The sequence below is a fragment of the Notolepis coatsorum genome (assembly GCF_963971535.1).
Source record: "Notolepis coatsorum genome assembly, chromosome: 9".
Classification (NCBI taxonomy): Eukaryota; Metazoa; Chordata; class Actinopteri; order Aulopiformes; family Paralepididae; genus Notolepis; species Notolepis coatsorum.
This window is the reverse complement of record NC_140173.1, coordinates 60447807-60471750: the sequence shown is the minus strand read 5'-3', so window position 1 is coordinate 60471750 and position 23944 is coordinate 60447807. Positions and strand designations below refer to the sequence as shown.

The 23944-nt window shown below is 47.0% G+C and overlaps 1 protein-coding gene across 1 annotated transcript in view; it reads right to left on the bottom strand.

Annotated features, from left to right (window-relative positions):
* Positions 1 to 23944, bottom strand: part of washc2c (WASH complex subunit 2C) — a 68969-nt gene that overhangs the window by 38790 nt on the left and 6235 nt on the right. Inside the window, 8 exon segments of the mRNA XM_084321885.1 lie at positions 4063 to 4232; positions 4325 to 4561; positions 18342 to 18398; positions 19978 to 20050; positions 20293 to 20417; positions 22733 to 22792; positions 23073 to 23157; positions 23463 to 23576. Of these exon segments, the coding sequence (XP_084178011.1) occupies positions 4063 to 4232; positions 4325 to 4561; positions 18342 to 18398; positions 19978 to 20050; positions 20293 to 20417; positions 22733 to 22792; positions 23073 to 23157; positions 23463 to 23576 (921 nt within the window).

The following is a 23944-nucleotide window of genomic DNA, read 5'->3' as shown; positions in this document are numbered from 1 at the left end:
ACAATCCGTTTGGACAATGTTGACTGCAAACAAGTCATTGATAAGCGACGGCCAGATTAGACACATAGCCATAATTTAAGACATAGTTTATGCGTTCACAAATATGAGAGCGCTATCATTGAAGTGGGTGGTGGCATTCAAGGGGGGTAAGGCGCACCGCATGGCTGGTGGTAATCAAAGTGTTAAGGGAGATGTCAATCTGTTGTCGACGGTGGTTGGCGATGTTTGGCTGAGTTTGCACATGCGGGTAAGGGAGAGGTGGGCTATGCGGCATCGGTTCAGGAGAAGACTCGTATCGCTTGTAAAGATGGTGACGCAGTGGGGGGCGTCTTCAGGCGTCTTCAGAATTGCGCACTCTGGGAGCTGGTATCAGACAGTACCGTCTTCAGGCTGCCAGAACGCAGTTCCGTGTGGCAGAACGATGCAAACGATCAAATACTTTGCCTAAAACGACCAAAATCGTTTTAGTCTGGACATGGCCTTAGGCACACACTCACACACAAACCACAGGAGACAACACTGTGAAACAACAAACCCTCCAAGAGGTTTAGGTGAACGTGTTAAGTGTCGTGTGTTGTGTTATTGATCGGTAGCAGCAACGCTGCATATTTCAGGTCGAGGCGATATGGATATCAGGATTCACTGTGTCAAAGTGATCCCAGGGGAGAATGTGTGTGTGTGTGCGTGTGCGTGTGCGTGTGTGTGAGGGAGGGAGGGAGAGAGAATCTCTCTGTGTGTGCAACCTCACATTAGTGTACTGTAGTTTGTGTCTAGGGTATTTTGCCCTCCATCTGGCATCAGAAATTAATCACTTGTTTACTTGTCTTTTAGACCGACAGGGTGTGTGTGTGTGTGTGTGTGTGTTGTATATTATCACATTGTATTTTGTGCTTGGAAGGGTCTGACATTGGCATTTGACATCACACTGTTACCTTGTGTTACAGAGTGCCAAGCCAGCAGCACCCACTCTGTTCTGTGTGTGTGTGTGTGTGTGTGTGTGTGTGTGTGTGTGTGTGTGTGTGTGTGTGTGTGTGTGCGTGCGTGCGTGCGTGCGTGCGTGCGTGCGTGCGTGCGTGTGTAACTGTGCAGGGAGAGGGCCATCCCCCAGCTCATTAGTATCCAAACCACTTCACCACAGTCGGCAGTTGTTTTTAATAATTTTGAATGTTTAATTGATTGACTTTCTGTTTCTATGTTTTTGTTTTTTTGTATTTATTACGTTTTGCATTTCTCAACGTCATTGTGAATGAGAGCTTGCTCTTAAATGATCCTTCCAGATTAAATAAAGTTCGAATGAATTAACCGTTTTTGGTTTAAGTGCCTTTGATGACATCTTTTTGACACAGAGAATCATGCATTCCAGACGTCAGGGACCAGAAATATCCGCGCTGCGTATAATATTTTAAAACATTATTATTATTATTATTATTATTATTATTATTATTATTATTATTATTATTATTATTATTATTATTATTATTATTATTATTATTATTATTATTATTTTTTTTTTATTCCATTTGGGCTGTGGGGGTGCTTAATGTCTGAAGGAGTCGACTGAAGGCGTCTTGTCCTCTGCAAAAGCGTGCAATTGGTCCACTGATGGATACATCTTGATAGTTGTCTAGTCTAGTGTGTTCATTAGATGGGTGAAATCCTCTTTCAGTGCCTCTGTGCCTGTTTTCGTAGGCAGTTAGCCTCTGGTATGCGTGCCATTAGCGTTAGCCACGCTTCTAGGCCTCTTTTCTTTTGGAAAAAATGACAAAAATAAATAAATAAAAAATATTAATATATATATATACGGTATATATATATTTTTTTATATTCGACTAAGAGGTTGGCCAGTCGACTACGGCTCCTTTCGACCGATTAGTCGACTAATCGATTAATAGGGGTCAGCCCTAGTAGCTGCTACCTACTTGTCGGCCTCAGCCTCGACTAAATGAGATGTGTAGCTGCTGCCTACATGTCGGCCTCAGCCTCGACTAAATGAGATGTGTAGCTGCTGCCTACATGTCGGCCTCAGCCTCGACTAAATGAGATGTGTAGCTGCTGCCTACATGTCGGCCTCAGCCTCGACTAAATGAGATGTGTAGCTGCTGCCTACATGTCGGCCTCAGCCTCGACTAAATGAGATGTGTAGCTGCTGCCTACATGTCGGCCTCAGCCTCGACTAAATGAGATGCGTGTCGCTTTGTGGTGCTGCTTTTCTTTCACTGCAGGCGATGACGGAGTACAACTGCCAGCAAACTAGAGCTGAATGTGACTAAAAGGAACTCTCAGTCCGATTCACACTTATGGTCACTTTACAAAAGGAAAGGTCACTTTAAGAATAGTATAGTATAACTTGAGATTGTATAATATAGCATTGTATAGCAGTGTACATAAAGACCCAGTGCCTCATCCGTAGCTAACAGTGTATTGCACTACCACAGGACCTAGCATGTCCTACCATGCTCTGTAAATAACTCATGTACATATACCGATATGCCCTACTTTGTTTACTTGTTTTATTGCACAATGTCGTTGTATTGGATTCTTATTATATATTACTATTGTATTATGCACAATCGTTGCGGGCAAGACCCCCCGCATTTCATTGTATACTTGTATGTCGTGACAAATAAAACTCTTGACTTGACTTGACTTAATAGTCAAGGACGTTGTCGACTAATCGATTATTTGATTGAAATGACAAATCTGTAAGATTTGAGTTTCCCACATGCAATAACGCAAAAGCACAGTTTTTTCTCATGTTTTTATATTCAGATCCAATTTTATTGCCTGTATTTATGTATTTCTACCATTAACCTGCCCATACCTGTACCTCCCCTCCCCATGCTACTATGATGCAAAAATTTCCCCCAAGGGGATCAATAAAGGAATATCTTATCTTACATTTCTTAAAATAGCTTTTTCAGGAAATAACAAAAAGAAAATGCTTGCTCGACTAAGACCACACCAACCGATTAACCGATCAATGGACTATGAGGGGGCTGTTCTACAGCAAACCGTCCTGAAAGTGAATCCAAATGTTTTCCCTTCAATTGTGGAAACCACAATATCAGACACGCCCACCACAAATAGAGGTTCCAAAATGACACAATATCATATCAACGCTGCTCTTACTCTGGAGCCCTTTGTTTATCCCTGCTGGCCTCCACCACAAATACCTCAAGTACCTGAGTGAGACCCTAGAGTTACACGACACCACATCCAGTGATGATCCAATAGATATGAGAACATCATGTTCTTGGCACGGTGGTGTAGTGGATAACACTGTCGCCTCACAGCAAGAAGGTCCTGGGTTCGATTCCCGCTTGGGGACCAGGTTGCCAGGTACCCAGGTGGCCTGATTACTTTTACCAACAGATTTCCAGTTCCGCGTTCGCGTTCTGCGCTCTGATTGGCCACTGACGTTTCTGGTCGCGCCAATCGTGTGACGCCTGTTTCTTTCACTGGTTAAGCTTAGGCACTCTTTCGAAGTTGGTTAAGGTTAGAGTTTGTCTTAGAGCAGGGCGATAGAACACCAGCCCTGATTCCATACTCTAACCTTAACCAACTTCGAAAGAGTCGCCTAAGCTTAACCAGTGATAAACTAGGCGTTAGGTAGTTTGCTGCTGTTCGAGGTGGAAATGGGCACGTCACGCGATTGGGCGCACATGTCACATGACCAGAAACGTCAGTGGCCAATCAGATCGCACCAGAAACGTCAGTGGCCAATCAGATCGCAGAACTGGAAATCCGTTGGTACAAAACTAGACGCACCCAGGTGGGTTATCTCACAGGCCTTTCTGTGTGGAGTTTGCATGTTCTCCCCCTCTGTGCTCGCAAGGGTTTCACCCCCAGAGAAAGAGATAAACCCAATGGAAAAACATGCAGAACAGATCACAGATTCACCCTTGGGGGGGAAGGACGATGGGATGGGTCAAGCTCAGAAAGGATTTTTTTTTTATGCATGTGTGTGTTTCCTATGCGTGTCGTTGCATGACTACATATAGCAATGTGTGCAATGAATAAAGACTTCTCTTTCAAAGTCCAGTTTCATTGAACCATCTTTACCTTCTTCTCGGGGGGTCTAGCCTGCTCCTCCACCGCCTCCCTCCTGCTCTGAGCTGGGGGGACGGCGCTGGAGCTCTCGCTGAATATGTCACCGTCTTCGTCCTCGTCTTCATCGTCGTCTCTGCCGAAGAGATCGACGGCCTTCTTCTGCTTGGGTCTGTCCTGTCCGGCTGAGCGGAGAGAGAGCGGTTTTCAAGTCAGGATCTTTTAAAACAGTGGACCTGGACCCAAATACTGACGAGGACAAGTAGAAAACCTTTACCCGAGCTGGACTTTTTCAGGCTCTTTCCACTGAAGAAGTCGTCTTCCTCATCTTCCTCATCAAACAGCCCTCCTCCTCCTCCTCCTCCTCCTCCTCCTCCTCCTCCTCCTCCTCCTCCTCCTCCTCCTCCTCCTCCTACGGGGGCCTGTCTGGGGGCGGCCTGGGTCTTGGGTTTGACTGGACTCCCGTTCTCCCTGCTCTCCACTGAATCGGACCCTGAGCCAAACAGACTGTTGTCTACGGGGGGAACATTGGTTTTGCTGTAAGTCACTGAACTAAAAGGACACTCATATTATAACTAATACACCTGCAAACAAACTGCTCCACAGAAACAACAAATACAGAAAATACAGCAGTGCAATCCAAAGATGGGGTAGTAACGCAATAACAATAAAAAGCAGGCAAAACTCAGCAGGAAAAGAACAGGCTTGGGTTCAACAAAAATATAATCATAATTAAAAGCCAGGGGGGGGGGGTAAAAACCTAAATTTAGAAAACACTTCACATAAAAGTCTGTCTTTAGGTTGTGATCTGATCACTGTCTGTCTTTAGGAATTGGCGCTTTTTCGGGCGCTCTCAGTTGAAAACGTTTTTAGCCACGGAGCGCAACGACGCCAACGTCGCCTTCTTGTCGACGGACGGACCAAATCGACTGAGGGGAGGAATTACAAATCTGAGGCATCTGAAGAGAAATTGTCAGTGAAACAAAACCAATCGATAATGGAGGAGAAGCTAATTTTGGTGGTTTCTGACAAACCTTGTTTGTACGACCAGGTCTTACCACGAGCGAGATATGAACAGCAACGCCTGGAGGACTGTGAGCAGTAATGTGTGTAACGTTAGCTGAGGTAGCAACAGTAATCAGTGGTATCGCTCGTTGCGCTTTCCATTCTCTAGGTGCACCACCGCGCCTCGCGTTTGAGCACAATGTGATCGCAGCCTCGAGGGCCGTTCCGACAGCCTTCAGCCAAGTCTAGCAGCGAGGCTGCATTCAATTAATTTCCAATTTAGAGGAGCACATGCAGTACCTGGCATTGTACCTCATGGCTGCAGACGCTCCTCTACATCGGGAATGAACTGAAAGCAGTCGCGCTGCTAGACATTTGGGTTAGAACGAACCATTAGGGTTGATTTCAAAGATGACACTGGATTGGTTGGCCTGAGTTCCTCAGGCAGGGCCGTTCCGGAGCCTGGGGGCCCGATGGAAAGTCAGAAGGGCCCTGGACAGAGGACCTCCAGTCAGAAGGGCCCTGGACAGAGGACCTCCAGTGAGAAGGGCCCTGAACGTGTGAATACTTTCGGCAGCCAACATGCCCTTCCGCGTTGCTCTGATTGGCCAGCGTTGGCCAGCGATCTACGCTCGTTTACCGCCTACGCCGCGCATGCGCATGAGGCTCCCCCAGGTTAATAATAATGCGAGACGTGACGCGATAATCCCCCTGGTTAATAATAATAAATGGGTATCGCAGAACACGCCATATTAGCAACGCTGGTTAATAATAATAAGCGGGTATCGCAGAACATACATGATAATACAGCTGTCAGAAACTGTACATTGTAACGTTATATAACATAACGTTATATAATGTTATTTCGCGTTTTATTCATAACGTTATTTCGCGTGACAACACAGCCCAGCTGTCAGAAACTGTACATTGAGGGGGTTTGAATCAAAGCCCTATCGAAAGTACTCAAGCTCTGCTGTCTTGAACTAGTATAAAGCATCAATGTGCAGAAACTGTACATTGAGGGGGTTTGAATCACTGTACATTGAGGGGGTTTGAATCACTGTTTACACTCCCCACTTACTGTACCATGTTCTACATATAGAACCTCATCTCATGCACATTGATTATTTATTTTATTTTATCCCCCATCCCCTTTCCCCTAGGGGGCTTTTTACCCCCAAATAGGCCGTTATTGAAAATAAGAACTTGTTCTTAATTAACCTGCCTATTCAAAAAAGGTTTGATGATGATGATGATGATGATTGATTGTTCAAGAGTGGATATATGTTGCAGAACATGCCTGTTAATTACCTTTTAAATATCTGTTATGTGGTTAGGGTATGTATGTTTTTTAAATAAATGCCCAGTCTTGTGCTTTGTCACCACCTGTCAATCTGTTCTGTTATTGGTCCATGATGGCAATAAGTTGATGATTTTTACAGCCTGGTGGGCGAGATTATGCATGACCAGCCTGTGATCTAAATATTACCTATGTGTTGATGGAATCACGTCAATATAGAGAGTAGTGACGAATGCATAATTTACACTTGTGCCAATTGCGTGCGTTTGTCTAAGTATTATTATTCTAAGTATTATTATTATTATTATCTACCGCCGCGGCGGCAAAACCTATTAATATTACCTATGTGTTGATGGAATCACGTCAATATAGAGAGTAGTGACAAATGCATAATGCCGCGGCGGCAAAACCTATTAATATTACCTGTTGTGAAGGGCCAGATTAAACCGAATATATATATTTATTTATATATATATATTTAATTGTATTTGTATATTCTCTAATATTCCCTGATATCCCTTGTATATTCCTTGTACAATATGCATTGAATATCCATTCTAGCCTACTGAACATCCCATAATAGTCTCCATTCTACTATTGGTCGAGACCTTGGTGCCAGGCTGCCATACCCCTCAGACCCAGTTCAAACGTACCGCTCGACATGTACGAACAAGTCCTAGTTCCGCGTAGGAATTTGGCTACCGCACCACTAATGGGACTATTTGTTCATAGTGCGTATATATACTGCGCTACTAAAGTAGGACTTTCTTTTCAGTCCAGTTTCTTACCCTCCAATAGAGTCACAGACGTAAAGCCTCCCCGCGACGCCACGTGTGGGAGTAAGGCCAAGTTCGCCTACCATCGGTATTGAGACATCGTGTATATTAATATTTGAATAGTCATATTTGGCACTATATCGTCGTGTTGGACGTAGTCTATTAAGCTAATAATAGTCTGTTAATATATAGTGCTTCGTGCGGTGAGAATACTACCGTAGTCAGTACCCCATCGTTTCGGGCAGAGAACTGGCTGCTTACCCAGGGTGGTTGACCCTATGTGAAGCTGCACCCGAGGAGCCCCAGAGCCGACGAGCGAGTGGACCTGTATACCGGATTATTCTACCGACGACAGCCCGCCTTCCCAGGCACGGATTATGCTTTGGATACTTTGATTATTCCATGGATAAAGACCCCCGACACTGCCGTGTGTTGGAACCCCCCCCCCTGGAGAGGACGCAAGGTGAGGAGACGCTCTGCAAGACGAGGTCTCTTCACGTCTCTCCCCCGTGGACCGGAGAGAGCCGGCCCACAAAGAGTCCACCTGCTTTCATCTGTGGTCCAAGGATCGCCAGCGCATTGAACGGCACTACAGTGGGTTCACCTGGGATACCCTTGGCCGGACGAGGCAGCTGGATTCTACCCCCCCCCCCCTCCTACTCCTGTCGGCTTACAAGCGACCGGATTAACCCCCTCTAGTGTATCCAGCCTATAATCATTAAAGTATCATTGCTGTTATTCCTTAACTATTCCAGGTCGTATATTTACCACCTGCGCCTTCAGAGATTGGACATTCTCTATTGATATACCGACGAATACTCCTTGCCATAAAAGTGCATACTATTTCAATTCATAAATGTAATTAAGTGATTAAGTGCTTATTCTACACACCATCGCTGTGTAGGAAATAAAGACCTGTTTCTAATTCGTACATTTGTGTTGGATCCGTTTCATCTACGTGAGAGTGTTCATGATAATATATTTATGCCGTGTACTGGGTGGCCGAATATTAAGTACAAAGGTAGTGGTAGTAAGTATCATATCTAGTAATACAGTCAGGGAATTGTACCCCTCAGTTAGAATTGGTCCTTCGAGCCGGATGGTAATTAGTGTAATATTAATATAGTGTTATTAATATTGAAATGGCCTATGATGAACACTCCACGAAACGATCCTCCTAACCAACGCCCGCAGCGCGAACGACGGCTCCCTCAGTACTTAGAGGCTTACGCTGTCAGTCAACAACCTAGTCTTCTACTAACAGTAAACGCGGTAAAACTAGAAAGTAAAAGTATGTCTAACCCCAACGCCCAGACTACCCCGACCATAGAGGCCCCTACGGGCTCTAATGTAACTGACCAAGTTCACGGTGGGGACCAGTGGGAACCAGACATGACTTCACACCCCGCCAGTACTGAAGAAGTAGTCCCCGATGAGTCCCGGGAGGAATACAACGCTACCGAGAGAGAACTCGGCACGGAAGAAGACGGGAAGAGCACCGTGGAGATAGAGCTCCAAGGCTCCGCAAGGAGTACCCCGAGGGAAGGCTCCCCTATACAACCGCCTTCTCCCAGCGAGGCAGAGAGGACCCTACAGCAGGCATTCCTCGTCAGCCTGAAAGCCTCTACTGAACGCGATAGACTCCAGGGTGAACGCGATCGATTGCAGATACAGCAACGGAGCAAAGAAGAGCACATACGCCTGGAAATAAGACGCATTCAGATGGAAGAGAATGTGGCCCGAGACCGAGCAGACAGCCAGCGAGCAGCTGCTGGTGCTCTACGGGACGCAGAGCGCGACAGACAGCAAGCGCAACTAATAGAACAGCTGATCAGACGGACAACACCCTCTCCCTCCGCCAGAGGCTCCAGGAACTCGTCTAGACACACCTCCAGGGCGGCATCCCCTAGCCGAGTAAACAACCCTGAACTTGACCAACAGACGAGGTCTATACCCCCCACAGACCACCTCCCCCCACCGGTCCAAGCGAGACCTAGCAACCGGGAAGGAGCAGCATATCCTGTGGAGAGGCTAAACCAGAGACTACAAGCACTGGATGACCTAACTGAAGACGAAGAGGAAGAGGAGGAGAACCACGCCCGAAGACAGCACAGTACTCTACCGGACCAGGAGGTCCGGTACAGCCCAGGCTATACTCCCGCGGAGCTGCGCTACAGACCCCCGACTCTATACACGGGTGAGCACGACGCACGACCCGCACCGAGGAACAGCACCTGGACAAGCGGGCCATGGTACACTGCCGGTACCAGCCCATACCAAGGAGCGGGAGGAGACTCGCCTAGGAGGCCTCTCCCCCAACGCTCGCCGATGTATCCACAGTCAGCGTCATACATTGGCACGCCTATGGTACCCGACTTCACCCAAGAGAACCGGGCCCAGTATACAGAACTCCGCATGTGTCTGGAGACCATGTTGGTGGATGTATTGGATGAACGCCACAAATACGCCATCCTACTGCAGCACTTAAAGGTACCCCGCGCACATAATATAGCGCTCGCCTACGCGACTTCCACCACCCCATACACAGCAGCGCTGGTAGCATTGGACCAGAGGTATGGGCGCATATGGGATTACGTGATCCAGGAGATCCGACACATCGACCGCTTACCCCCAGCAATAGACAATCGAGCACTGGACGACCTGTCCATCAGAGTGCAGTCCCTGGTAGGGATGTTGGGAGCGCAAAGAGAGAAGGGGAAGTATGAACTTTACGCCAACTCAAATGTGGAAAGGATTCTGGAGAAGCTGCCGCCCGCTCGTCAGGAGCGCTTTAGGCGGCAGAGGGACCACAGAGACCCGAATGGCCCCGAACCGAACCTCCTCGATCTAGCAGACTTCCTGGCGAGAGAAGTCAGCAGCCTACGGCTAGATACATTCGGACGGAGCACCCCTGGCTCCAGAGAAGGAACCAAACGACTAAATGATGGAAGAAGATCGGTGACTGTGATGCACCAATCGGAGTCAGTACCGAGCAGCAGGAGCCACAGTACCCCCTCCAGAACGGAGAAGTGGAAGATAGTGTGCCCCTACTGTGAGAAAGAACACTGGCTAGCGCAATGTGACTCCTTCCCCAAGCTGAACACGGAGGAAGCAGGTCAATGGATAAAGTCCAACAAGCGCTGTTTTCGCTGTGCGCGCTCACACATGGCAGCCGAATGCCGCTTAAAGAAAAGGTGCACCAAGTGCGATGGAGCCCATCTGGACATACTTCACGACAGTAACAGACGGCGCCCTTCACCTGCACCATCCAGCCGCAAAGCGAGCGTCATGTACATCGATCCCGCCAGCAGCAGTGGAGCCCGAGTACTCCTAAAAGTAGTGCGTGTGACACTAAGCTACCAGAATAAAGTCCTGGACACTTACGCCGTCCTCGATGACGGGTCAGAGAAGACCCTGCTGCTCGCCTCCGCTGCGGCCCAGCTAGGGCTGCGGGGAAGCGAAACCCAAATGACAATTCGGACAATAAGACGAGATTTGAAGACGATAAAGGGCGAGAATGTCTCATTCTCTATCGCAGCAAGCGGCCAGCCTGAGCGACGGTACCAGATTGCAGACGCTTTCACCAGCCAAGAAATAGGACTGTCGCGGTACACATACCCCGTCGCCAAGCTGATGGAGAAATATGCACATCTGCGCAAGTTACCGATCCCGCTCATAGACAATGCTATGCCGACCCTGTTGATAGGCTCCGACCATGCAGACCTCATTGTCCCGATAGACCGGGTTCATACCGGACCCCGAGGCTGTCCTGCAGCAGTCGAGACCCGTTTGGGATGGACTCTCCAAGGCCCGCTCGCCAAATCTCTCAACCGAAGTACAGCCACTAGATGTCTCCACTCCCGAGTCACAGAGGGAGAAACCGCACTCCTGCAACACGTAGAGCGGCTATGGACCCTGGAACAAATACCCTTTAAGAACGGAAAGAAAGACATTCGCTCTAAAGATGACATTTACGCCATTCACCTCCTCGAGACAGGGACCAAGAGAGTCCCGGTCAACGGCGTGTTGAGATACGCCACGCCACTCCTGCGGCGAGAAGGAATGCCTACTTTCCACGCCAAGACAGACGCCACAGAACGGTACCTGCTGAACACGGAGCGGCGCTTAGCCAAGAACCCCGCCCAAGAGAGTGTATACCGCGCTGAGATTGAGAAGCTCATCACAGCGGGACACGTCACAAAGATGGACATTAAAGAGGCTGACCAGACCACTGAATCGTGGTACGTGCCCCACCACAAGGTCCATCACAACGGTAAAGACCGCATAGTATTTAACTGCAGCTACCAGATCGGATCCCAAAATCTGAATAAAGAGTTACTGCCCGGTCCCACACTCGGCCCCTCCCTACTCGGCGTTCTACTCCGCTTCCGCCAGGAAAAGGTGGCCATCAGCGGGGACATTAAAGGAATGTTCCTGCAGGTGAGATTAGTAGAGGCGGACAAGCCCCTGTTACGGTTCCTATGGAGAGAGAAGCCAGGAGATGAGCACCCAGCCATCTACCAATGGGAAGTCCTCCCCTTCGGAACGACGTGCAGCCCCTGCTGTGCGACATTTGCACTACAGAAACATGTAGCAGAGGACCCAGCAGCGGACGAAGAGGTCCGACACAGCGTAAAGAACAGCTTCTACGTAGACAACTGTCTACAAAGCCTTTCAACCCAGGAAGAAGCCGAGGCTCTCCTGATTAAACTCCGCGCCTCATTGATCAAAGGCGGCTTTGATCTCAGGCAGTGGGCCAGCAGCGATCCGCAAGTACTGCGCAGCCTCTCCTCCGAGGACAAGGCAGCCAGCAGCGAGACCTGGATGGCTACAATCCCGGGAGAAGCCCAGGAGATGACCCTGGGATTGGTGTGGCGATTCAAAACAGATTCGCTTCACTACAGACACAAGCCCCTGACTACGGAGCAGGGAAGGCCGGCGGCGGCGCCGACCACCAGACGGAGTGTGTACACAACACTCGCCCGACAATATGACCCGCTAGGATGTATTCTACCGTACACCACCAGGGCAAAAATGATTGTACGAGCATTGTGGGACAAGGACCAGGGCTGGGACGACCCCATTCCCGCACACCTTGCATCCACCTGGAGAGAGTGGGAGATGGAGCTCCACTCACTCCCAGGCGTTAATATGCGCCGAAGCTACTTCCCACCCACGGTGAGGCCAGAGACATGTAAAATGGACTTACACGTCTTCAGTGACGCCTCAGAGGTCGCATACGGATCAGTAGCCTACTTGCGGGCCCAAGACCAGGGGGGAGAGATCTACACAGCATTTGTCCTCGCCCGCTCGAGAATAGCCCCACGCAAGCAACAATCTATCCCACGTCTAGAGCTCTGCGCAGCCCTAGCCGGAGCGCACCTAGCCACGCTCATCCAACGTGAGCTCACCATACCGGTGTCTAGAACAATCCTGTGGTCAGATTCCACGACGGTACTCGCCTGGATCAAATCGGACTCATGCAAGTACAAAGTCTTCGTGGGAGTCAGAGTCACCGAGATTCAAGACTTAACCGAAGAGTTAACCGGAGAAACAGAGTGGCGCTACGTTGATACAAAACAGAACCCAGCTGACGTCATCACCCGGGGGATGCCCCTGGATGACCTCACCCGTCGCAATGTCTACAGTGACGGCCCCGCATTCCTAAGACTCCCGGAAGGACAGTGGCCCATGCCTATCCCGAGGGAAGCAAGTCCAGAGGAGGTGGAAATTAAGAAGTCTGTGTTCTGTGGATTGAGCACCGTAGCCTCCACCGACCCTAACATAAACGATTGCACGTCCATAGAGAGTGCACAACAAAGAACATTCCTGCGGTACCACCCGGAGTGCAAGTCCCCCGCTGATATGTCAGCAGCTAACTACGAGGAAGCAGAATTGCTTCTACTGCAGCGAGCCCAGAGAGACTCGTTCCCCGATGAATTGGCCTGTCTACAGGGAGGAAAGCCCGTCCCATCCGACAGCAGATTAATTCACCTGGCCCCCGAGAGCGACGCTCATACCCTCATCAGAGTGGGTGGTCGCCTACGCAGAGCCCCCAATCTACCGGATGACATTAAATACCCGATCGTATTGAACAGCCGACACAAGGTCACAGAGCTGATTATAAAGAAATACGATGAGGATGTACATCACGCAGGAGCAGAAAGAGTCTTCGCGGAAATCAGACGTCGTTACTGGATCCTACAAGGAAGAGAGGCGGTACGACGCTTCCAACGAACATGTCTAGACTGCCGCAAGTGGCGCGCGCAGCCCAGCATACCAAGGATGGCTGACCTTCCTCCATGTCGCCTCCGAATCGGTGACAAGCCATTCCACTCAACGGGTATGGACTGCTTTGGCCCGCTGCACATAAAGAAAGGAAGAGGAACCGAGAAGCGGTGGGGTATTGTATTCAAATGCATGACCACCAGAGCGATACACATCGAGCTTCTCCCGACCATGAGCACAGACTCATTCCTTATGGCCTTCCGTAGATTCACATCACGGAAGGGAAGACCGTCTACCCTATTGTCCGATCATGGGACAAACTTCAAAGGCGGCGAAAGAGAGCTGAGAGAGAGCTTCCAAGCTATGGGCCCAGAACTTAAGACCCACCTCGCTCCAGCACAGGTTGATTTCCAATTCAACCCCCCAAACGCACCCCACTTCGGTGGCACTTGGGAACGAGAAGTGCGCTCCATAAAGACAGCCCTGTACGCAGTACTTGGGGCCCAGACTGTGGCGGAAGAAGTCCTAATGACAGTCCTCACGGAGATTGAGGGAGTACTTAACTCGAAGCCCCTCGGATATGTCTCCAGTGATGTGGCGGATATCGACCCAGTTACCCCCAACACACTCCTGATGGGGCGGCTAGATCCTGCATTACCACAGACAATGTACCGGCCTGAAGAAGCGAACGGCCGACGAATGTGGAGGTACAGCCAAGTATTAGCCGACAAGTTTTGGAACAGTTTCCTACTGCACTACCTACCGTCTCTACAGACCCGCCAGAAGTGGGTAAAGGAGAGAGACAATTTGACAGAAGGAACAGTCGTCATGATTATTATCAATCACTGCCCAGAGCTATGTGGCCGGCCGGCCGCGTAAGCAAAGTGATCACCGGTGCCGACGGCAAGGTCCGAGCAGCTGAAGTGCTCGTCCAGGGTCGCACTTACACCCGTCCCGTGGCGAGGCTCATAGAACTGCCTCGACTCCCAGATACAATCGATGATGACCATGACCCTACAACCCTATGACTTTGTGAAGTTGACTGACCCCTACAGCAAACCCTTATGTGTAAATAGACAACGCGATTAATCTGTCTCTGTTTAACTGATTAGGTCCGGGACCTATTCAGGGGGTGGCTGTTGTGAAGGGCCAGATTAAACCGAATATATATATTTATTTATATATATATATTTAATTGTATTTGTATATTCTCTAATATTCCCTGATATCCCTTGTATATTCCTTGTACAATATGCATTGAATATCCATTCTAGCCTACTGAACATCCCATAATAGTCTCCATTCTACTATTGGTCGAGACCTTGGTGCCAGGCTGCCATACCCCTCAGACCCAGTTCAAACGTACCGCTCGACATGTACGAACAAGTCCTAGTTCCGCGTAGGAATTTGGCTACCGCACCACTAATGGGACTATTTGTTCATAGTGCGTATATATACTGCGCTACTAAAGTAGGACTTTCTTTTCAGTCCAGTTTCTTACCCTCCAATAGAGTCACAGACGTAAAGCCTCCCCGCGACGCCACGTGTGGGAGTAAGGCCAAGTTCGCCTACCATCGGTATTGAGACATCGTGTATATTAATATTTGAATAGTCATATTTGGCACTATATCGTCGTGTTGGACGTAGTCTATTAAGCTAATAATAGTCTGTTAATATATAGTGCTTCGTGCGGTGAGAATACTACCGTAGTCAGTACCCCATCGTTTCGGGCAGAGAACTGGCTGCTTACCCAGGGTGGTTGACCCTATGTGAAGCTGCACCCGAGGAGCCCCAGAGCCGACGAGCGAGTGGACCTGTATACCGGATTATTCTACCGACGACAGCCCGCCTTCCCAGGCACGGATTATGCTTTGGATACTTTGATTATTCCATGGATAAAGACCCCCGACACTGCCGTGTGTTGGAACCCCCCCCCCTGGAGAGGACGCAAGGTGAGGAGACGCTCTGCAAGACGAGGTCTCTTCACGTCTCTCCCCCGTGGACCGGAGAGAGCCGGCCCACAAAGAGTCCACCTGCTTTCATCTGTGGTCCAAGGATCGCCAGCGCATTGAACGGCACTACAGTGGGTTCACCTGGGATACCCTTGGCCGGACGAGGCAGCTGGATTCTACCCCCCCCCCCCTCCTACTCCTGTCGGCTTACAAGCGACCGGATTAACCCCCTCTAGTGTATCCAGCCTATAATCATTAAAGTATCATTGCTGTTATTCCTTAACTATTCCAGGTCGTATATTTACCACCTGCGCCTTCAGAGATTGGACATTCTCTATTGATATACCGACGAATACTCCTTGCCATAAAAGTGCATACTATTTCAATTCATAAATGTAATTAAGTGATTAAGTGCTTATTCTACACACCATCGCTGTGTAGGAAATAAAGACCTGTTTCTAATTCGTACATTTGTGTTGGATCCGTTTCATCTACGTGAGAGTGTTCATGATAATATATTTATGCCGTGTACTGGGTGGCCGAATATTAAGTACAAAGGTAGTGGTAGTAAGTATCATATCTAGTAATACAGTCAGGGAATTGTACCCCTCAGTTACATTACCTATGTGTTGATGGAATCACGTCAATATAGAGAGTAGTGATGAATGCATAATTTACACTTGTGCCAATTGCGTGCGTTTGTCTAAGTATTATTATTCTAAGTATTGCTATTATTATTATCTACCGAATACCTGCTTGTGTGTGAGCTTATGGCTGTGTGGCGTCTACCGCCGCTGCGGCAAAACCTATTAAAACCTGCTTGTGTCGGGCCGCCCTCGTGGCGCATACCATTTGTCGCATGTCCTCCCCACCTCTCCTCCCGTTCGCCCTCTCCTCTGTCGGTCCTGCGTGGCCAATAAAGCTGTAAAAATGCTAAAAAATTATAAAAAAAAAAAAAAACTGCTTGTGTGTGATGCGCGCGTTACCGGCATAGGGGGGAAACGAGCGTAGAAGATCGCTGGCCAATCAGAGCAACGCGGAAGGGCATGTTGGCTGCCGAAAGTATTCACACGCCCTGGACAGAGGACCTCAGGCTGCCCTCGGGTCAGAAGGGCCCTGGACAGGCGGCTGATGGCGCAGTGGGCAAGGCGCTCACCTCTAACGCAGGAGACGCTGGGTTCGAGCCCAGCTCTCGGCGTTGCTACCGGCTTGGCCGGTCGTTCATACTAACACAATTGGCAAGTGTTAAGAGGGTGGGAAAACCGGTGGGTGGGGATTTGACGTTGTGGACAGCGACTCCTACAGGTCGGTTTGGTGACGCCGGTGCGACGGAAGCAGGAAGTGACGGGGGCAGCGTGAGCCTCCCATGCGTTACTCCTCGCCACTGAGAGTTCGAGCCGATGCGGCGATAAAGATGCGACAGGCTGCCTCCTCGTGTACCGGAGGGGACACGTGATGCAAGGCTTCCGTCCTCACTACAACCGACCTGTGGGAGGCATAGTCTAGCAACGTTCGAGACAGGGGAGGGAAGAATTGGATACACGAAATTGGGATGGGAGAAAAATAGAAAAAAATGGGGAGAAATGTAATAGTATAGTAATCCTACTATAAAACCAACCGCCCGTCCACATCAATTTTTCTCCTCAACGGGTCTGAAATTGCACACAGGCATTGAGCGTTGGCACAGGCAGGGACTGACTGAAGCGGATTGTTCCATTTTCCCAAAATGTAAGCCGTTTATTATGAGCATTTCGGAGCAAGTCAGCATGGAATCCTCGAACGTCTGCGCGTAGTTGCGGTGTTTGCATCCCCCGGTCAATTTATAAACAAAAGGTTGTTTTGCGGCAGTTGGACAAGAAGAGGGGAATACGAGGCTGCAAGCCGGCGTTCGCAGCAAATCATTACCAGGAGGGATCCTTGCTAACAACAAGCGAGCAGCGCACCGATAACCTCCATTACCTCAGGGTATCTGGTTTCAACTATTTAAGACTTTTTAAGACCTTTTTAATACCACTTAGAGCAAGATTTAATACCAATTTCACAACCATACTAGCAAAGAAAACAACACATAGCGACACTGAACTGGCGGATGCACTTGCGCACCAATTTAAATAATTGCGTGTTCCATACAAGCTCTCGCCAGATGCACCAAGCTCCCGGTAGCCCCACAAAAAACAATGACTTGAATATGAAAACATTTCATATATTTGACTTTTTTTCTATATCCACTTTTTCTCCTTATTTTCAATTTTTCTCCCATCCCAATTTCGCCTCGCCAATTCTCCCTTCAATTCTCCCCTCCCCTGTCTCGAACGTTGCTAGACTATGCCTCCCACTGGTCGGCTGCAGTGAGGACCAAGCCTTGCATCACGTGTCCCCTCCGGTACACGAGGAGGCAGCTGTTGCATCTTTTCACCTGAACAGCGCGATCTCTCAGTGGCGAGGAGTAACGCGTGGGAGGCTCACGCTGCCCCTGCTACTTCCTGATTCTGCTGTACAGGCGCACCAACCGACCTGTAGGAGTCGCTGTCCACAACATCCAATCCCCACCCACCGGCTTTCCCGCCCTCCAACACTGCCAATTGTGTTAGTATGACGACCGGCCAAGCCGGTAGCAACGCCGAGAGCTGGGCTCGAACCCAGCATATCCTGCGTTAGTGGCGAGCGCCTTGCCCACTGCGCCACTCAGCCGCCTATTTTACATTATTTCATCTCCCAACAGCCCCCCCCCCCCCAACATGGAATACCTGTGAAAATTGGACAAGAGGGAAATACGAGGCTGCAAGGTTCGCAGCAAATCATTACCAGGGATTCTTGCGAACAACAAGTGAGAAGCGCACAGATAACCTCAACAAGAGTGTGACGTCATCAAGCTAACAGTAGCTACCAGAGCCGTTACATATGACTATGAGGCGTGACAGCATTCCTTCATAAACCTTCAGGAATGCAGTAGCCTCACGCAAGCTGGAGTCACGCAGGCTGGGGGAGAGGAGTGGCTGTGGAGCTCATACCCTGGAATTAACTAGTAGTTACCTGGGAACATTGGACCACCGCCCGATGGACTCTTCTTCTTGGCAGGCTTGGCGGGCTCTGAGAGCAGAGAGAAAACAAACGATTGACGTAAAACACGTAGGTTAGGGTCAGGGATCAGTGTTTCCCATGTAGAGATATATGTGTAGTAGCCCACTACAAAATAAATAACACTGCTTCTTGTGTTGCATGTTCAGACACAGTCATGGAACATGAAGCAGGTACAAATAACCCCCCACACTCCTGATTGATGGGGGGGGAATATATATTGATTGATTATTTTATTTTCATATCATGCACACAAAGTGCCCTCATGGGTTTATAAGACAGCAGAAATACTGTTGCAGTGTTCCGTTATTACTAGGGATGCTCGATATTGGCTTTTTTACCGATACCGATATACCGATATTGTCCAACTCTTAATTTCCGATACCGATATATGCAGGGTTCCCCTATTAAAAAAAATGTAAAACCGATACAGATATTTTCCGATATCACATTTTAATGCCGATATCGGCCGATAATATCGGACATCCCTAGTTATTACATTACATTATCTGAATACGGATTACATTATACAGATTACAGCTCGGTCTTAAACATAGTACCGTTATTGCGCCTTCTCTAAAATCTGCTTACAAAAAAGGTTCCCTTCCTGAAGCACAACTCAAGTTGTTCATATTCATCCGGCTCAAGACAATCTACATAAACGGCGGACATATTTTACTATAAAGTACATCCTTGTGAACTCAATTTCACCTCTAACTCACACACCAAACGAAGTCCGTCCTCTGGGGTGGCATTAACTCTGCCGGTCTCCAGGGCTAGTCGTCCTTAAATACATGTTCTTTAAGTTCCAGGATGGTCAGAAAGGTGCAGGGTGCTCATGTGCCGCACTGGTTCAAGGTCACCCAGACAGTCATCCTCACTGTACGATTCTATCCCTCATTATCCTTCTTACCTTGTCATTGCCAATAACATCCATTTTCAAGTTGGTCATGAGCAATAAAACTCCTTGTACATAATCAGATTGTTTTTAGTAATACTGTGCACGAGCATTACACTAGAGGTTCCAGTAGTGGGCAGCTTGAATTGCCAGGTCCTATAACCAACGCTTTAAGGAGATCTTTTATTTTTAGAGCATTAACTCTTTGGAATAACCTGCCTCAAAACCTCTGCTGCATTTACAGTAGATTCACTTTTTAAAATAATCTTAAATTGTTTTTAAATTGTTTTTAACACTGTAAAGTAATTTTTTGTTTTTGTTTTACACTAATGTAATTTTAGCTATCTTAATTGTTACAGTAGTTTCATTATGCATTGTGTGTACTGACTTTTAATAATTTAGTTTTTGCAATAATAATTGTTTTTGTATGTTTTTTTGTGTGTGGACCCCAGGAAGACTAGCTGGTTGCTATGGCACCAGCTAATGGGGATCCCTAATAAAAATCAAATCAAATCCTCAAAGGACTTATGGAGAACATCGTAGTTAGTTTTACTTAAGTCTGCATATATCTAAAACCATGTACCTCTAGGGTGGCAGTGTCTCGGGGGGATATAAATAACAAATTGCAATAGTTCCATTCCATGGAATATATATAGTATATATGGCTTTGCATATTGTTAAAATCAGGCTTACCTGAGGTGGTAGTAATGGGTTTTGTATTTTCTTCAACCACAGGAGATTTCGGTGCATCGGAGAAGAGATCGCCCTTGATGGCAAACATAAAATATTATTTTGACATTGATCAATAAGATGCTTGTAGCACACTGTAGCACATCTGTATATTACTGATTCATTGACCTATCTCAAACCTGCCCTCTTTTCTTGATCCTCCAATCACAACTGTCGCTTCCCTTTGAAACAAACGTAGTGACAACAGTTGTGATTGGAGCATCAATAAAAGAGGGCGGGGTTTGAGACAGGTCAGTTGGCTTTAAAAGGTCAACCTACCTCATCCTCATCATCAAACAGGCCCCTACCGCCGCTGAAGAGGCCCCCCCTCCCTCCGAACGGAGAGAAGTCCTCATCCTCCATCTTGGGGGGTTTGAAGAGGTCATCGCTGTCATCTTCCACTGCTGTCGCAAATTAAAACAACAGTCGTATAGTTGAACAGTGTAAACATCATGAGTGCTCTGGAAACGTCAGCTGGGTCACCTCTGATCTTCTTTTATATTGTAGGGCCAGGCTGGACCAAATTATTTATAATACCAATAGTATTCATAGTTTTACTACACTATGATTACTATTCATAGTGTACCCCATAATACAATATATATTATTTTCTCCTCATAGATTTGAATTAAATCGATTACAAATTTTCCGGCGAGGTTTTAATATAAATTCTCTGCTCATTTTATGCCTGTCTATAATTATGCCACTATTTTGCTCATTTTATGTCTATATCACTGCTGCTGTGAAGCACTTTGGGCTGCAATTATTGTATGAAAGCTGCTATACAAATAAAGTTTATTATTATCATACTTTTTTTTCTCCACTATACAAAGTCCTGTCTTTTCCATGACTAGAATGGATCAATTTCAATGACAGCATTTTAGCAGTGCTTTCTGACAGCAGCCTGATATCATGTAAAATATATGAATAAAGTACTAATCCACCACAGGAAAAAAGGTGCGTTATGTACAATGTATGATGTGTAATAAGTAGATACATTACATATTTAAAAAAAAAAAACGTTTTACGTCATCAGAAAACCTTTGAGTTGCCCTGCTAGTGAGCGACCCCGGGGAGCACACACGAGAGGTGCCTTTATCTCAAGGCTATCGAGACTTTTCTGATAGCCTCACCCAAACCCTAACCTTAACCACACCGCTACCTTAAACTAACTATAACCATCAAAACCCTAACTTCATATCTTAACCATAACTGTTAAGTGAACATTAAAATGAACTTTAACTGTAACCATAATCATAGTATTGCTGTATATGTTCACTATTAGTCTAGTGGTGAGAGCACTCGCCCGTGACCACATTGTTGGTTCGACTTCTGGTCAAATCAGTATCGGACTTTTGCCAATACGAAATGTAAATATATTACTTATGGATATGACATAAGGTACATTATGAACCTTCTTTCCTGTGGTAGATTAGTACTTTATTAGCATTTTCTGGAAAACCTCAAACACACATTCTGACAGAATAGTTCATTTGCCGTAAAATGATCCATTTGGGGGGGTCCATGATATTCAATGACTTAACCAGAGAACTCATCAAATTCCCCCTTCACTTTCCCTGTCTGGAAACTTGAGAACTTTCAAAAATGCCATGATTCCACAACTAGAATTCTGATACTGTATAAGTAGACATCATATACAATGTGATGTATGGATGGGTGTAGGGAGGTCCAACATTTTTCTGCCATCACCAAAAAATATATATATATATTTATTTATTTTTATTTGGCAAAATAAAGAAATAATAATTGTGTTACCGTAACTTCCTGTAATCACTTGACCGGCTATGATCCATTATAATCAATCATGGCAAATGGCCTTTTGAGCCTCAGAGAGGAGTGAATAGCAGCGAACGCCGGCGGCCAAGTCCTAATAGGAGACGGTGCATCTATCGCCTTTTAGCTAAAAACTCAAAGGTCCCAAACGGGGAGAAAAATCCTATTTCACACGGTTGTAGTCGAGACTTGGGGCAACATTTGGATGCAAAAACCTTGTTGTCGGCTCCTATTTAAGGGGAGTAGCCATTTGAATGAAATACACAGATGCCATTTTGACAGACATTTCTCCCAACAAATCATCAACCGACAAACGCCATTTTGTGCACACAATCGGCTACAATTTGAGTGGTTGTTTGTTCTACCAATTGAAAGTATCGTCTGGGACTTTGTCTTTTTGTGAGGGAAGTTCCCCCCGAAAACGTAAGGAGCCGAAATAGCATCTATTTCATCACTCAAATCCAAGCTTAAATATACATTGTTAAATGAATAGCTTCAATCTCATAAAACCATTAATGTCACTTTGTTTTACAGTTTCATGTTAATTTGTTTAGACTAATTATTAATGTTGTTGTTTTTGTTATTATTATTACTTTGATTATTATTGTTATTATTATTATTATTATCTTAATATTATCAAAATTTTATTATGAACTTATTTCACTTTACTTTTGTTTTTGTGTTTTTTTTTATCCAATGATTTAATGAGTTGAGGCCCCGTATAGGCCCATCTGGGTCTCTTGCCTCTACTCAGCACCTTTATACACTTTCTGGCATGGTCAATGTTTTTTACTGTTTTGCTGAAATGGTGGGAAATAAAAATAAATAAAATAAATTGTGGGCCTCCGCTACCATTTGACGACTTCACGGCAGAACGTTTGACCTCCCTAATGTGTGTGAACTGAGGGGAGGAGTCGTGTCTTACCAGGTGGCTTTGCGGGCTTCGGCTCTTTCTTGCCTTTACTCTTCTTCTTAGATGACAAGGCTTCAGAGCGCGTGACATGGTGGGGGGGAAGGGGGGGGGGGGTGGCAGGGGAGAAATCATGATCATGCACATGCATAGATGGAACTTCATCATGGCATCTTAGTTCACACTGCAAGGCTCAAAGTGGCTCAAATCTCTGACTCAGATCTGATCTTTCCACCAACAGTGTGAACGGCACAAATCACATGGAGTCTGATCTTCTCAATTCTGATTTGGGACACTTTCATAAGTGGCTAGTCGGTAGATAATATGAGTGATGAGAGGTCATAAGAGGTCTTACATGCTCGATCTCCTTCCGGTTTGCTGGCTGGTTCACCTTTAATTCGAGCCGCGAGCTCGTCGGCGAAGGATGAGGGGCCTGTGTTCTGAACGTGACACAAAGACTTGGGTATAAAGAGAAGATCCCATATAAATATTCCCTCTGGCCACAAAGGGACTTCAATTCAATTTGTTTATTTACCCAGGCTAGATTTGCTGGCATGCGTGGTCCTTTTCAGCAATGCTCTGCCTCATTCTCACACAGTTACACACACACACATCCACACCTGGGAGCCACACCTGGGAGCCACACCTGGGAGCCGCCCCGGGCTTCCACTGTTGGCTACTGAGCTACTCCTCTGGAGCGGCTAGGGATTACGTGCCTTGCTCAATGATTATAACAGCATCATACCATTCTGTCATCATCATCATCATCATCCTCCTCCTCCTCCTTGTCCGACTCTCCAAATATGTCAGATTCTTCATCCTCCTCTTCGTCGTCCTCATAACTCAACATAGATGACTTCTGGTGGGTGATGGAGGGGGGAGGGGGAAGAGAGAGAGAGAGAGAGAGAGAGAGAGAGAGAGAGAGAGAGAGAGAGAGAGAGAGAGAGAGAGAGAGAGAGAGAGAGAGAGAGAGAGAGAGAGAGAGAGAGAGAGAGAGAGAGAGAGAGAGAGAGAGAGAGAGAGAGACAGACAGATGAAGAGAGAGAAGACAGAAAAAGGGAAGGAGAGGAGAGAGACAGATGGAAATAGAGAAGACGGAAAGAGAGAGAAAGAAAGAGAAGGGAGAGAGATGGAAAGAGAGAGAATGAGAGAAGATAGACAAAACCATCAGACTCAGATTCAACTTTCATTGCAATATGACCTTTGATAATAGGTTTGACACAGTGG